Source organism: Gaeumannomyces tritici (assembly GCF_000145635.1).
Source record: "Gaeumannomyces tritici R3-111a-1 unplaced genomic scaffold supercont2.1, whole genome shotgun sequence".
NCBI lineage: Eukaryota > Fungi > Ascomycota > Sordariomycetes > Magnaporthales > Magnaporthaceae > Gaeumannomyces > Gaeumannomyces tritici.
In genome coordinates this window covers 1,289,723-1,304,273 of record NW_008804545.1, presented here as the reverse complement: position 1 = coordinate 1,304,273, position 14,551 = coordinate 1,289,723, and the positions used below count along the sequence as shown (strand labels likewise).

Here is a 14,551-nt window from a genome sequence, read left to right as displayed (position 1 = left end):
CGCGGGCATGTTGTTTGGCTTTGGTGCTGTGCAATTGTGTTTGGGAGAGGTTGAGTTTGGGTGGGGAAAAAAATTGCGGTCCAGACTTTTTTCGGGAGACCGTGGTTGCCAACCCCGCAAAGTGCCCAAGCTTACAAGGGCATGTCGGCAGGTGGAATCCACTGATGGCAGGGATACCTGGTAGCCAGGGGAAGGCGGGCAACAGCCTCCTCATGTTGTTTTTCGTAATCGACTTGGGATCTACCCAATGAGTGTAGTAGTGTGGTAGACTCAGCTGATTGAGTAGGATTGAAAAGACTTGAATTATAGAACAGACATCTATCTGGGAACCTCAACTGAAGGTACCAAAATAAGGTGCAATTGATCAGTGCTTCAAGTACCTAACGTGGGTGCTAACCCAACCCTCTGACCCACCTACTCAGGCCCTGGCTCGGGCTATCAGAGGCATGACTCTGTTAGCGCAGCCCTTGCCGAGCCTTCCGATCTGGGCTGCCCGATCCAGAGTCGCAACCCGGGGCAATGCTACCATCCGCAATGGCTGGCCAGGATCCTACCTCGGATCAAATCGCGCATGGAGACGGATGCCATCCATCGGCCAGGAAGTCGGGCAGTTACTTGGCTTTGCCTTGTACAGCATGCAAATACTAGGTACCTCTTGCAGAGCAGGCGCCTGCCTTCCCGCGTTTCCGCCCGCGACTTCCCGTTGATGTTTCCCAACAGCGTGCGAGGCAAGAGCGACCCACCACATACGGCAGACGGGACGAAACAAAAACGACGAGGCGCAGTCGTCTGGCGGTGCTCGCAGGCACGGGAGATGGACAGAGCGGCGCCAAGCGACGCTCTACTCACCAACATCCGCTGCTACCCGACCTGACCTCCAGCTTTCGGCCCTCGGATGTCTCGCCAAAGCATAGCCTCCTCCATCGTCCATGATTCCAGTCACCAAAGAGCGCAGGGAGACGACAGCCTCGACGCTCGAGTCGCACATCGCCGCGCCCGGCACGTCTGTTCGCGCCAACATGCAAGGCCATGACATGCAGGGGTCATCCCTTGGACGCGTACGGTTGCGTTGGCACACATCTCGCCACTACCTACCCACCTACACCTACACTACATCTTCAAATTTAAACTCACACTCACACGTGCGCGTATCGGGCTAGAAACAGCACTCTTGCAGGACCCCGCAGGAAAATAGATTTCCATGGAGGATTGGAAAGTCAACTTGAGTCGGCGGCCGACGATGGAGCAGCAGGATTGGACATACGTGCATAATGGCGAGTTGATGGTCCGACGCCGCCGCGTTGCATATTCCTGAGCCTGGACTCGGTACCGGCTGCGGTTCGCGAACGCCTTTCCCATGGCAACAAGCAGTCAATGCGGATGATGAAAGGCAGCCAAGGACAAGGGCTTTGTCGTCGACCACGACTGGCTCCTCCATCTGTGTCTGACGGCATTTCCCTCACCGGTCACGCCAATGCCGCCACGGGCGCTGATTCTTCCATATACGAGAAGAACAAGGGAGGTGATGGGGTCATACGGCGGCACGGCCGCATTCGTCACACTCTGGCGCAGGCCGCCAGGCTGCCCATGAGGGGCATGTGTCTACCCGTCTGCTCCAGGTCGCACACTTGACAGCTCACGAACTACTACGCATGTTCCTTGCCGTTTCCCGCTTTCCGGCATGGGGTTCCTGTGCCACGAGAGATCGCGGCTAAGTGCATTAGAGTATTATCGACTGCTGTTAGCACTTTGCTCGACACTAGCGGGAGACGCAACGCTCGACACCCGCTCGGCGGGCGGGGCCTGGGGCGGCCGACAAGGGGTAGTATCGCCACTCCGAACGAAGGCGATGACTGGCCGACGAGAGTGGCGGGGACGCCACTAGCTCTAAACAATGTCACGAGTACCAAACGTTTCCGCTGCAGCCAGGCAGGCATGGTGACGAACACCTTTTTACTCGGGGTGTCGTTTAAGGCTTGATAACGACGTTTGCTAGACTCCGAGTGGTCGATCTGACGACACCAGTGCCATACGCAAGCACTCAGGTATGGCTGGTACCCAAGTATCTCTACATATGAGCCTAGGGAATCGCAAGAGTGCCGTTGAATGGCGCGGGCGGTTGTCGGCCCTTGCTGGCGCGTGGTAGGCCGGGTCATCCCTGCTTGTGCTTCTGGAACCTTTTTTTCCCTCCCCCCTTGCTTAGCGACAGGTCCGGGAGGTGGAGCAGAGCGGGTGTCCCGTTCGTGGCTGCTTCCCACATCCCTGGATGTCGAGCCTGGGGTAGACCTAGGGTATGCATGCTTTCCGTCTCACCAACACCAACTCGCTCTTGCTCCCTATCCCTCCCGCCGTTGTCCAGCTTCTTCCTCACCCCACCACCGAGCCACCCCCATAAGCTGATATTTCCGGCTGAGAGTCCGACGCGGATAAGTCGGCTTAGCGGCCAGACTATTTGTGATGATGTGGACTGTTTATCTGTCCGTCTACAAATCAGTTGATGCGATCATGAGCGTGTGCTGAGTGGTCCTGTTACCTTTGGCCTTGGGTTTGGATGATAGCCCGCCGACAAGGGCGCGAACAGGCCACTAGTCTCTGGGACTTGTGTACGTATCCCCCGCCTTCAAGCCAAGAAAGGCACCCGAACCGCCTATGTTTCAAAGCCTGCGGGATGCGAAGGCTCAGATTGGTCTCGTTGGCTCTCCATGCGGTCAGTAGCCTGCCTGCCAATCACGGTGCTAACTTGACGCTGCATTACCATGGAACATGGTAGGTACTTGGGCATCATTTGATACTTGGGCAGACAAGTACCTCCCTAGGTAGGTAGGTACTTCAAGTCTAGCGATCTTAGCGGCCTTGAGCCATAGCTTCTCGATGGATTAGCTTGACGGGACGAATGGTCTGGCCGCCCTGGGTCTAGGCTCTCTGTTGCCGACGTTGAGCTGATCAAGGCGCAAAAGGTACTCCAAGCACCCGGTGAACCGCCACATGCAGCAGAACCTCAGGGGCAGAGACGACGCACCCACTGCCCTGGTCTAGAGAAATGGCTATTCGCTTCCGAGTCGATACGTGCTTTGCGAGCGAGCGGCAGCCAGCATAGCGGGGAATTTAGTCTCTGGCTTTGCAGCAGTAATGGCAGGTAGATCAAGACGTGCTCATGTCTGTCCGCCACATGCGCCCGAGCACTCGCATGGCATATCCTTAAGATCCGACTCTTGCGCGTCCACGTTTCGATAGCCTCAGTCGTGCGATTCACGTGGTCCTTGCGAAATCAACCCATGTCTGATTGCCAACACGCGTACACGATATGTTAACGGTCATACATCTCGTCGTTTAGCGAGCGTGGAAGGATGGACTGCGTGCGGCCTTGATGAACATGGAAGGACGGAATCCTTGGTCGTGGCCGGGCTGCCGTCCGTAGTTGCTCTTCTCAGCTCCGAGGGGGGGGCCAGCCAGTCTCGGTCGGGCATCTGGGCGCAATGCCCGCTTCCACCAAGAAGGATCCTCTCACCTGGAAGAAAGAAAAGACAGGACGACACATGAAGCCTGCCTGATTACTATTCAACTAATGGGGGCGGTCATCAAACCACGCCCTCAGCCGCCTTGGATGCTTGTCATGACCTCGGGCGGGAAACAGGGATGGAGGACCATGGGAATAGAAGGGGACAAGCCGGCACTGTCATCATCGCCACTCGGTTGCCGTGGCCATCCCTGTTTCCACCCCCGCCCTCCGCCATGTCCTCATGGTGGGAGAAAGATGGCGAACTCAATCAACCGGTGGACCAACCGGCGGGCAGCCGTGCCATCCCGCGCTCGATCCGGCTCGAGGAGAGGGGGCGGCGATTGGTGCACTATGTTGATTGCGGATGCCACTTGGGCAAAACAGGCTTCCTTCAACACACGGACGCACATGGAGGACATGGAGGCTAGGAAAAAGAGCCCGTCCGTCGACAGGGGTGGTGGGGGGAGTCTTGATGGTCCAAGGTGTGGGTTCGTTCCAGCGCGCTGGTTTCCCCCCCCCCGACAGCGGGGTGGAAACCTTCTTTCGATTGTTTCCCTCCCATCTTGTTCAGCCGTATCGGTGGTTAGGTCAAGTGTGGACAGGGAAGCTATAAAAAAGCACGAGCTCAGAAATTTCGGATGCAGCTTCCCTCCGGATGTCGGATATCTCATGGGCTTGCTGCCGCTCGACCTCATGATCGCGGGCAGGTGTGTTTGCGCCTACAATCGTTCTCCCCAGCACATCTTTGCTCATGGAGAAGTGGCCCTGAGGGAGGGATTTCTGAATGACGAGCTGACTAGAAAAACTGCACAAAGTGAAAAGAGTTTCGTTTGCAGATCAGCACTTTTAGCCGGATCGGTAGACTCTCACAAGATGTCCTGTTATCAAGCTACGTCCGACTCGGTCAGCCAGGTCACCTCGAACAACGCAGCAGCCCAGTATGTGGTTTGAACTCGTGATTGATTAGCTAGTGCGAGGAGATAAGAAAACCCAAACTATTTTCAGTCTTTACCATCTTGAGCGTCCAAAACAAGGCATTATAAAACCCAAGCAACAAAGAAGTCTGAGTACAGAACTCTGGTCGATATCATGAGGGCCGCGTTTCGAAAGGAATGGAAGCGTCCAGGTGGACCCAAGGGGGATATTAGAGGCAGGCGAGTGAGATGGACATGGAAGAAATAGAGAAACGGAATGAACACGCAAGGATTTGCAAAACAAAAACCAATTAGACATCCGAGCAGTCGAGTAAATCAGATCTAAAGCAATTGTCATACCCCGATGGGTGTAAAAGCGCAGGCAACAAGCAAGCCAAAGAGATCATGCGGAGGAAAAGGAGCAACAAAAAAAGCAACAACAAGAGAGGTGCAGCAGAATTAGTAAGATGTGAACCGTCGAGCAAGAGAAGCAAAAATAGCAGGAACGCCCCCTTGCCATGTTCCAAAAGTCTGAAGGAAACGATAAAGACGCAGGGCAAAGAGCCGCACACACAAAACGCTGTGCCATGTCATTTCCAGCGCCGGGCGCTGATGGTGGTGGCGGTGATGGTGAGAATCGAGATGATGCCGGAGCCCTCTGAGATGACGGCTCAGGAGAGGGCTCGGTAGTAGTCGTGAGAGGATACCAAGGAAAGTCTGCAGTAGTGCAAGGACAAAAAACAAAAGAGGTGACAAAGGAGCGTCGTTGTGCGACACGACGAGTCTGGGGTCTGCTGTTGTTGCTGATACCACCGTCGCGCTCCCATCCTCCTCGCCTTCTCAGCACAGGGCCTCGCGCATGAACGAGCCCAGCTGCTTGGCCTGGAAGGGTGAAGAAACAGAGGTTAGTGTCTGGTGTCAGGAAGGAGTGGGATGGAAGAAGATTACTCACAAAAGAACCATGCATCATGGAAAAGTGGTTTCCGGGCATGTGCCTCATAGTCATCTTTCCGACGTCGAGGTACTCATCCCAGCGGTTGGGGCCAAAGTCGACCCTGTTGTCGAGTAGGAACAGCGCGTGGCCGGTGGGGTAAGGGTCCGGGCGCGGGTCGGTGGGCAGGTGGCAGACGCCGTCCTCGCACCAGATGGCCATGACCTTGGGGCACTTGTCCTTGGGGATCGGCTCGGCCGTGTAGTTGGACAGGGCCGTGACCGAGGCCGCGAAGTGGGGGAGCAGCCAATCCGGTATCTTGGTCTCGTCGCCGTCACCCAGAAGGCCGATCTCGGCGAACCACGCGTGGAGCGAGCGAGGCAGCGGCTCGATGGTGATGGGGCAGGGCGCGTCGATGATGATGAGGTTGGACACCGACTCGCCCACCTTGGTCAGCTGGTTCACGATCTCATAGGCGATGACACCACCAGCGGACCAGCCGGCCAGGCTGTAGGGGCCGGCGGGCTGACGGCGCCTCATCTCCTCGATGAACTTGGCCGCCATGCCGTAGACGCCGCAGTTGTACTCGTCGGGAGTCTTCATGAAGGGCGAGAAGAGCCCCCAGACGGCCCAGTCCTGGCCGATCTCGGAGATCTCGGTATACGAGGTGGCACAACCGCTGCCATCGGGCACCATGAAGAGGTTGTGCGTCGCGGTCCTGTGGCTGCCCTGCAAGAGCACCGAGGTGGCCTTGCGGTGCGGGTAGTTGTCTACAATCTCCTTCGGCGGAGGCGGCTTGACGATGGAGGCCGTCACCTGCGAGGGCGGGATGGCCGTGGTCGGCGGCAGGGGCCTGACCTTCTCGGCCTTGACCTTGTGGGCCTTGGCGGGGGCGGCCTGGGGCACGGGCTTGGGGACAGCGCTGATGCCGAGGGCGCGCTCCACGTCCTTGAGCGACGAGTTGTTGACGAACAGGTCCGCCGAGATGTCCATGCCTGTGCGCTCCCGCAGAGTCCCGAGAATCTGCAGGCTCATGAGCGAGTCCATGCCGAGATTGGCCAGATCGGGGGCGGCGATAATCTCGTCGACCTCCATCCCCATCTCAGTGGCGATGGTGTTGCGGACGGCCTCGCGGAGAGCGTCGTTGTTGGACACCTCGGCGCCGGCCGACTTGTCACCCTTGAGCGAGCCCGTCTCGCTCTCGTCGGCAGGGGTGGTGACATCCGAGTCGGTCTCGAGGTCTCCAGAGTCAGACGAGGCCGAGCTGGAGCTATCCTCGGAAGGACCCGGAGGGCCCTCGAACTGGGCCAGGAAGTCCTTGAAGGCACCGATGGTCGGGTGGTCGACGAAGGCGTGAGAGTCGATGTTCAGGTCCATGTCCTCGCGGATGCGGCCGCTCACAGTGAGCGACATCAGCGAGTCCACACCAAGATCGGTGAATGCAATGTTGTCCGCGAGCTCATCGTGGCTGACGCCAACCTCCTGAGCCAGGATGTCAAGCACCTGTGAGACGACCGTGGCCAGCTTCTGGTTGACCTTGGCGATGGTCTTGGGCGTGACACCCTTGGACTTCTTGGCGGGGGCGGCCTTGGTAGCAGGGCGGGCAGCGGCGGCAATGGGGCGGGCAGCGGGAGCGCCGACGGCAGCAGCGCCGCGGGGCGGCATCATCATGTTGAGGACCTTGCGCGGGATGCACTGGAACTTGAGTTCGCCACACATGCCGATGATCTTGTCGCCGTCGTAGACATAGACATCGCCGGCGTACACCTTGGAACCCCTGACGGGTTGCATGCGCACGTAGCTGCGGTACTCCTTGGTGGCGACGGGAAGCTCGGTGAACTTCATGGCGCCCCAACCGTGCGAGATGAACACCTGGTCGCGAGAGTCGATAGCGTCTGTGCCATTGACGATGAAGCCCGAGATGTGGCACAGGCTGTCAATCCAGTAGGGGCTGAAGACGAATTTCCCATCCTGCTCTGAGGTCTGGAACTTGATCTTGGCGGTGGCCTCGCACGTGTCACTGTCGAGCGTCACCTCCTCCATGCCGCGGTAGCGGGGGTTGTAGTCGACCAGGGCATTGAACAGCTTGTAGGCCAGTCCACGGCCAATCTTGGAAGCCTTGCCCTCCTTCTCGGCGGCAATGAGGCTGTCGATGCGCGACTTGATGAGGTACGAGACGCGGTCGAACTCGCCTTGCCAGTCCTCAGTGTTGCCAAACAAGACCTTGCAGTTGGCATGGCCGATGCGCTTGGCACCCTCGCCTGTGTGGTAGACCACCTCGGCACTGTTGGTGGCCGTGTTGACCGTGGTCGTCATCCTCAGGACGTGGGCCTCGAGGTTCTCGTCAAAGATGAGCGTCTTGGGCACCTCCATGTGGCTGACGTTTACACCAAGATTCTTGGCATCTGGCTTGACCAGCTTGTAGGCGTAGTCGCAGACGGTGATGGCCATATCGGCGTACAGTGACGAAGGGCACAGAGGGGCGCCGTTGACAAGATGGCCAGTCACGACGCCGCGGATGTCCTCCCTGGACAGGTTGGTCTCGATCTCGACGATGGAGACATCACCCTTGACCTCCTCACTGAGCACCTTGTGGACCGTCGTCGTCTCCAGCTTGGGCTTGACCACGGTGGCCGGGGGGAGCGCCTTGTTGAAGCCGCGGTTCTTGATGAGACTCCAGTCGCCTTCGTACTGGATCCAGTAGTTCTTCTCGTCAAAGGCATAAGCCGGAGTGTCGAGGTTCCTGACGGACGAGATGAAGTCGTTGTGAAACTCATTCCAGTCGATCTTGAGACCGGCAGTGTGCAGCGTGCACAGGCTGGCGCTGAGCGTCTTGTACAGCGACGGCTCGTTGCGGCGGAGAGTGGGAACAGCAACTGTGGAGGCCCCAAAGGCGGCCTTGACCATGTTGGAGCAGACGGGGTGAGGGCCAACCTCGATCCAGGCCGTCGTCTCGTCAATGGTGCCAGACTGTTGAGCAGAGACGAGGCCTCCAAGGAAGTTGACGGCCTCGCGAGCGTGATCGCGCAAGTACTTGGGATTGATGGGCTCGTTCTCGACAAGCTTGCCCAGCAGGGGAGAGATGATCGGCACCTTGGGGAGGCTGAAGCGCACCGAGCGTGCAAGCGTCTCGAACTCATCCAGGATGGTGTCGACCTGGGCCGAGTGGAATGCGAAGGGAACCTTCAGCTGGGTGCACTTGAAGCCCGCTGCCGTCAGCTGCTGGGCAATCTCGGCCATTTCGCCAGCCTCTCCGCTGAGAACGGTCTCGCGCGGGCCGTTGATGCAAGCCACGTTGGTGGTGGCGGCCTTGTCGCCGAGGGCATCCTGGACAACGGAAACGGCGCCCTGGACGGCCAGCATGGCGTGGGTGCCGGCAGTGCACTTCTCTACAAGGAGCTGAGCACGAACTCCGACCAGGTAGATGGCGTCGCTCGCAGACAGAACGCCAGCCACGTTCAGTGCGGCGTACTCGCCGAGGCTGTGGCCAAGGACGGCCGAGGGCTTGACGTCCCAGGAAATCCAGAGGCGAGCAAGAGCCATCTCGAAGCAGGCCAGACCAAGCTGAACCACGACAGGTGACAGCTTGGACACATCCGGCTCGCTGCCGTCAATGAGCGGCATGAACGAGGGGAAGCCGTGGATCTGGGCAATGTGATCGAACTCGTTGATGCTCTGGTGGAACACCGAGTGGTTGGCGTACAGCTCCTTGCCGAGGCCGGCGTAGTGCGAGCCCTGGCCCGTGAACAGGAAAGCAACCTTGGGCTGCTCCGACGAAACGGGGACGAAGTTCTCCTGGAGGCGAGCGCGCAGAAGCTGCTGGGCCTCGGCCAGGTCGCTCGCCGCCACGTTCATGCGCCAGTAGTGCTGCTGGCGGCGAGCAGTGGTGGTGTAGGCGAGGTGCGACAGCGGGGTGTCTGGGTGCTTGTCGATCCACGAGACCATGCGCTCGGCGTTGTTGAGCATCGAGGTCTTGGACTTGCCCGTGATGGTAACAACGTGGACGCTGCGCGGGTCCGGGGTGGCCGGTGAAAGAATGGGAGCATCCTCCAGAAGCAGGCCCGTGTTGCCACCGGCAGCGCTGAAGTTGTTGATGAAGACGCGGCGCAATTTGCCGTCTCGCCTCTTGAAGGGGGTCATGTGGAAGGCAATGTTGACATTGCGCTCGGCAAGATCCTTGGGGAAGGTCTTGTTGATGACGGAGCCCTTCTTGATACCGACGTGCGGCGGGATCGCGTTGTTCTGGAGCATGAGCAACACCTTGCACAGCGCAGTGATACCCGATGCAGCCTCACCGTGGCCCAGATTTGCCTTGACGGCGCCGAGGTAGAGGGGACGATCGGCCGGCCGCTTCCTGCTGGCCGGCGCAAAGACGTCAGTGACCGACACCATTTCGGTGCCGTCGCCGGCCTGTGTGCCGGTGCCGTGCATCTCGACGTAGTCGACATCGAGCGGGTCCACGCCGGCCTCGTCGAGAATGGCCGAGGAAAGTATGGACTGGGTAGGCCCGTGGGGGTGTGTGATAGAGATGGCATCAGCCGAGTGGTTGGTGGCTGTGCCCAGGATGACGGCCAGAACACGGTCGTTGTCCGCGACGGCATCCTCAAGCCTCTTGACAATGACCGAGGCGCAACCGTCACCACGGCAGTAGCCGTCGGCCTCGTTGTCGAAGGTGGCGCAGGGACCCTTCTTGGACAGGAACTGGCCACGACTGAGACCGGCGAAAATGTCCGAGTTGGTCATGCACGACAGACCACCGACAATCGCCGTGTCGCAGTCACGGGCCCAGAGAGACGAGCAGGCGACGTTCATGGCGGCGGCGCTGGACGAGCAGGCCGTGTCAATGTTCAGACTCGGCCCGCTGAAGCCGAAGTGGTAGTTGATCCTGCCGGGGCCGAAGGCACGGACACCACCCGTGATGTAGTAGGTGTCGACCGTCTGCGCCGCGTTGATCTCACGCCAGTCGTCCGAGGTCTGACCGTAGAAGGTTCCGATACGGTCCAGCCGCGTCGAGGGCGTCCTGTTGGGAACGTAGCCGCTCATCTCCAGGGCCTTGTAGGCCGTCGTCAGGGCCATCCTCTGCATGGGGTCGGTCTGGAAAGCCTCGCGGGGCGACATGTTGAAGAAGCGCGGGTCGAACATGCCCGGATTCTCGATCCAGCAGCCGTAGGGTGTGTGACTAGTGTTGACAGCCTTGCCGGTGGGGTCGACGTGAGTGGCGACAGGGAACCGTTCCGGGGGCACCTCGCGGTGGACATCGAGGCCCTTGCACAGCAGATCCCACAGCTTCTCGTGGTCCGCCGCGTCGGGGAACACACCAGACATGCCGACAATGGCAAGCTTGCACCGGCCTGTCGACCCATGGTTGCCAATGGGCGTCTGGCTCTCCCTCGATATTTGCGCGGCTTGGCGCAGAGTCACCTCAAGCTCCGTGTTCTCCTTGAGGAGGTTGGCAAGAGTGGCCGCATGCTGTGTCGGCCCGAAGGGAATGATGAGCGAAGCCTTGCCCGTGAAGTCGCGGGCCTGCTGCAAGCAGCCGTCAAGGACCTTGCGGAACCGAAGAGGCTGCGTGAGGATCTCGGTCACCACCGAGGTGAAAAGTGCCTTGGTGCTCGAGACGTCGAGCCAGGTGCCGCTCTCGCATGACATGACCTTTGACCGCGGCTTCGTGTTGACAAAGGCGTCGACCACTGCGGGGCTGTCGAGCTGCAGGATGCTCTCGACGTCGGCGGGGCGGTGGAGATGTGCTGCGTGGTACGGGCCATAGACCGGGATGGATGTGGCCTTGGATGCGTACGTGGATGCAGCCCGGAACGCCTTCAGCGTCGATGGCGGACCCGAAATGGCGCAGTTCGCCGTCGACGTGGCGCTTACCCAAGCCCGGCTGGCCGGCGAGATGGCCTGGTTGTGCAACGGTGCTCAGCATGGAGAACAGATATCGGATAGGGACATGGCATCAAGGCAGGTGACAGCTTACCTGCGTGCTGTGGAACTCCGAAATCTCCGCCTGGGCGGCTTCCTCGGTGAGACCCGGGACGATGCAAGTCCAGCTCTCGGAGCAGTCCGTGCTTGGCTCTAACCTCTCGGCCAGGGCGGCCACCTGAGAGCCCGTCCTGAATGCCATCAGGACGGTCTGGACGGCTAGCGGGACGAGGCTGGACACGGATGTTGTCGAAGCGATTGCCGAGGCTGCGAACAGGCCCGAGCACAAGCCCACAAGGTGCGTGTTCTCGTGTTGCGTGACATCTTCGTAGTGCTTCTCCGCATGGCTGTTGAAGGGTGGGAGATCAATCACGATTAGCAAAACGTTCCCAATAGTTTGTACTTCTCCCTCCACCCCCCGACCATCCACGCCCCCATCTATCCGTCCATGCGCGTAGCCGCAGGTTCACGTCAGAGGGGCTGTCAAAACTCACTCGATGTAGTCGACGAGCTGTGAGATGGCAAGGAGGGCGCTGTCGATGCCCGAGTGCTTGAGCACTTGTGAATGATAGCGCTCGTTGAGTTGGCGGAGGTTGCGGAAGATTGGCAGCTTCGACCGCTCCAGCCTTGGTAGTCTGTCGACCTCGGATCTCAGAGCCTCGCCGGCCTGGTCGAGGAAGGCCTTGGCCAGGATGCCCTGGTCCTCACGCCGGTAGAAGTCGGCAAGGAACCCGTGGGTGTCGAGAGACTGGTCTCCGAAGAGAAGGAAAACCAGCAGCTTCTCCATTGTGAGGGATGAATTGGCTGGAATCTCTCGTGGATGTGTGGTTGTGAACCTTGGATGGGATGCTAAGGCTTGGGTAAACTGCCTCTGGTGAGAAGCCGTCGACGAAGCTTATATATCTGTATGAGACCTGTCGGACTGGATCGGCAACCCGGGTCAGGGCGGGCCAAAAATACCATCCGAGATGTCATATCATCCATCGATACCAGGGCACATCTAACCACCTGCGTCCACGCCCAAAGCAGGTGGGGCCTGCCCGTCCCTGGACAATCAACTACGACGGTAGGGGCAAGACGAGGGGGTGAAGGGACAGGACGGGATCAGAGGGCGTGCGATGAGATGTTGGCGGAGGTCTGAGTGCAAGGGGGCGCTGGCCAGGGATCCCGTAACGACACACCCCCTCATCCAACCAACGACGCCCCGTCTCGACTGTGCCATTTTTGGGGGGGTTATTTCATCTTTTGTTTTTTTTTCTTTTTTCTTTTTCTCTTTTTTCTTCTATGTTAATTTATCTCCAGGCACATTTTCTTTTTTTTTACCTTCCCCTTTTTTCGCTCTAGCCTCTGTTCGTAGTGGGAACAGCGTGGCTCGGCGTTTGTGGAGCTTCGGTGACCGAGCGCCATGAAAGATTATCATCCTTCTGCCTCATTCGGAACACGTCCCCCAGTCGATTTGCACGGCAGCCACTCGGCCCATGCATCTGGGCAGGCAGTTGTGCATTGCTGACATTCTTCCCTCAGGTATGGCGCGGCACACCCCCGGGAAGGACTCCAGAAGCTGAGCCAAATTCAACCTTGGCGGTCCGGAGGTACCAAACGCCAGCAGGGGCGGGAGGGGGGCGTAACAACCCCCCCAGAGTCACAGCCATGACGAAAGTCCATCCAGAGGACCGGCGAGGCAGGGAGATATCGGTGTGAGACGGGCGGCTGGCATTGGTGGTTGGCTGGTAACCAAATCCGCTCCCAGACAGCCCCTCATCCTCTCCGACCATGATATCGTGTCAGCAGGTGTGGGCGTGGACCGAGGGCCGTCGGGACCGTCCCACACATGGCGGACAAACAGGATGGATATGGCATGCAAGGCAAACCCACCGCGCGCGGGCGCGCAGGCTGGAGGTGACACCGCAGCAGGCATTGTCTGGCAGATAGATAGGCCGGCCAGGCAAGGCGTGGGATGATGTTTCGTGGGTTTTCTCCAGCAGACCAACACGAGGACCGAAGGTAGGGCCTGAAACCCAGAGGGACGCTGGAGCGTGGTGCCGGAAGGGCAGCCAAGCGCCTACCGGCCGCCTGTATTATTTGTTTCAGCACAGTCGAACACGCTCGATGGGGTACGAGATGGGATCGCGGCTCGGCAACATCGAGCGGATGACGGCCAGACCTTGGGTCACAGCTCCCCCGCGGGGGCCACTGCTGTGGGTGCTCCTGTTTCTGGCGCTAATGGCTTATGGTCTGAGGCAGGAGAAGCAGCAGCAGCAGCAGCAGCAAGCAAGCAGCAGGCGCACTGAAACAGGTGCCCGATACGAGGCGCGGCACAGAGCTCAGACCCAGGGGAGGCAGCGGCAGGGCGGCAGCGGTGCGGTCGTCGTTGACCCGGTACGTATCGTCCAGGGCCGGCCTGACCCTTGCGGGCGGGCCAGAGTCTAATCCCGCATTGGGGATCGCGTGGTGCTTGTCCGGCCGGAGTTCCCCAAGCCATCAGCGGATGCGAAATGAGACCCCCCAGCGAGCGACGCCCGCTCCAAGGCAGCACCCAATTCATGGCAGGCATGCGGGCCAATGGTGTGGAGATTTAGCCGCGAGTGATGATGCCATCGACTGGCAATACCGAGCCTGGCGTGACCCAGTGTGTCTGATGAGGGAGGCCTTGGAGATTGGAATTGGGAGCGCGATGGAAGGAATTGAACGCCCTCGATCTGGGAGAAACAATGGCAAACGATCCGGGGCAGTTGCTCGCGCTAGCGCCCAAAGAGGGCAAGCGTGGCTTGGCCTGGGCCGACGCCCGGAGCCTCACGCTCAGCAGAACAGGAAAGCGCGGGGGTGGGTTCGCTGGGCAGGAAGCACCCACCCGCCACCCGAGCCGTCCGAAGGCGACATGCCCGCGCAAACACCTCCTAATCACAACAAACAAAAGGTCGCAGCAATGTTACGCTCCGAAGGCCCCGCTGGTAGGGCTATGCCGGATAGCACCTCGACGGTGCAGCACAGCCTGGGGGAATTTTGCCCAGCGTGGGTTCCACCCAACCACTTGGATTCTCCGCAGCTGAGGATTGAGCAGTTTCCGTCGTAGGCAAGCATTGATTCATTCTGCCAGTGGTCGCAATTGCAGCTACAGGTTACGAGGATATTAAACGTTAAGCTATGGGCCCAACAAGGGGGGTCGGCCAGGGTATTAGCAAGGGGGGTAGGGGTACATATTTCAAGTCAAAATTTGTAGTAGGAATCAATGTATTGTAACTAACAGCTTGGGACAATTCTAGTGGGTTCTGGCAAATGGAGGCC

The 14,551-nt window shown here is 59.3% G+C and overlaps 3 protein-coding genes across 3 annotated transcripts; 2 read left to right on the top strand and 1 right to left on the bottom strand.

Annotated features, from left to right (window-relative positions):
• Positions 1–929: 929 nt before the first annotated feature.
• GGTG_00408 (hypothetical protein) lies at positions 930–1,591 on the top strand (the record flags this gene model as incomplete). Its single annotated transcript, XM_009218154.1, has 2 exons — positions 930–1,058; positions 1,391–1,591. The coding sequence occupies 2 exons, from the start codon at positions 930–932 to the stop codon at positions 1,589–1,591; spliced, it is 330 nt and encodes a 109-aa protein (XP_009216418.1).
• Positions 1,592–4,440: 2,849 nt separating this feature from the next.
• Positions 4,441–12,310, bottom strand: GGTG_00407 (hypothetical protein). Its single transcript, XM_009218153.1, has 4 exons — positions 11,761–12,310; positions 11,322–11,613; positions 5,366–11,245; positions 4,441–5,295 (listed from the first exon to the last, which is right to left on the bottom strand). Exons 1-4 carry the CDS (start codon positions 12,051–12,053, stop codon positions 5,254–5,256), a joined length of 6,507 nt encoding a protein of 2,168 aa, XP_009216417.1. The 5' UTR covers positions 12,054–12,310; the 3' UTR covers positions 4,441–5,253.
• Positions 12,311–13,375: 1,065 nt separating this feature from the next.
• GGTG_00406 (hypothetical protein) lies at positions 13,376–14,339 on the top strand (the record flags this gene model as incomplete). Its single annotated transcript, XM_009218152.1, has 2 exons — positions 13,376–13,645; positions 13,776–14,339. The coding sequence occupies 2 exons, from the start codon at positions 13,376–13,378 to the stop codon at positions 14,337–14,339; spliced, it is 834 nt and encodes a 277-aa protein (XP_009216416.1).
• Positions 14,340–14,551: the final 212 nt, after the last annotated feature.

Bases quoted from the DNA above. Each gene is read 5' to 3' on its own strand.
- GGTG_00407 (XM_009218153.1), bottom strand. From the start codon at position 12,053: ATGGAGAAGCTGCTGGTTTTCCTTCTCTTCGGAGACCAGTCTCTCGAC. The intron at 11,246-11,321 runs GTAAGCTGTCAC...TTGCACAACCAG, and splicing joins CGGAGTTCCACAGCACGCAG to GCCATCTCGCCGGCCAGCCG. The intron at 5,296-5,365 runs GTGAGTAATCTT...TCACCCTTCCAG, and splicing joins CCATGATGCATGGTTCTTTT to GCCAAGCAGCTGGGCTCGTT.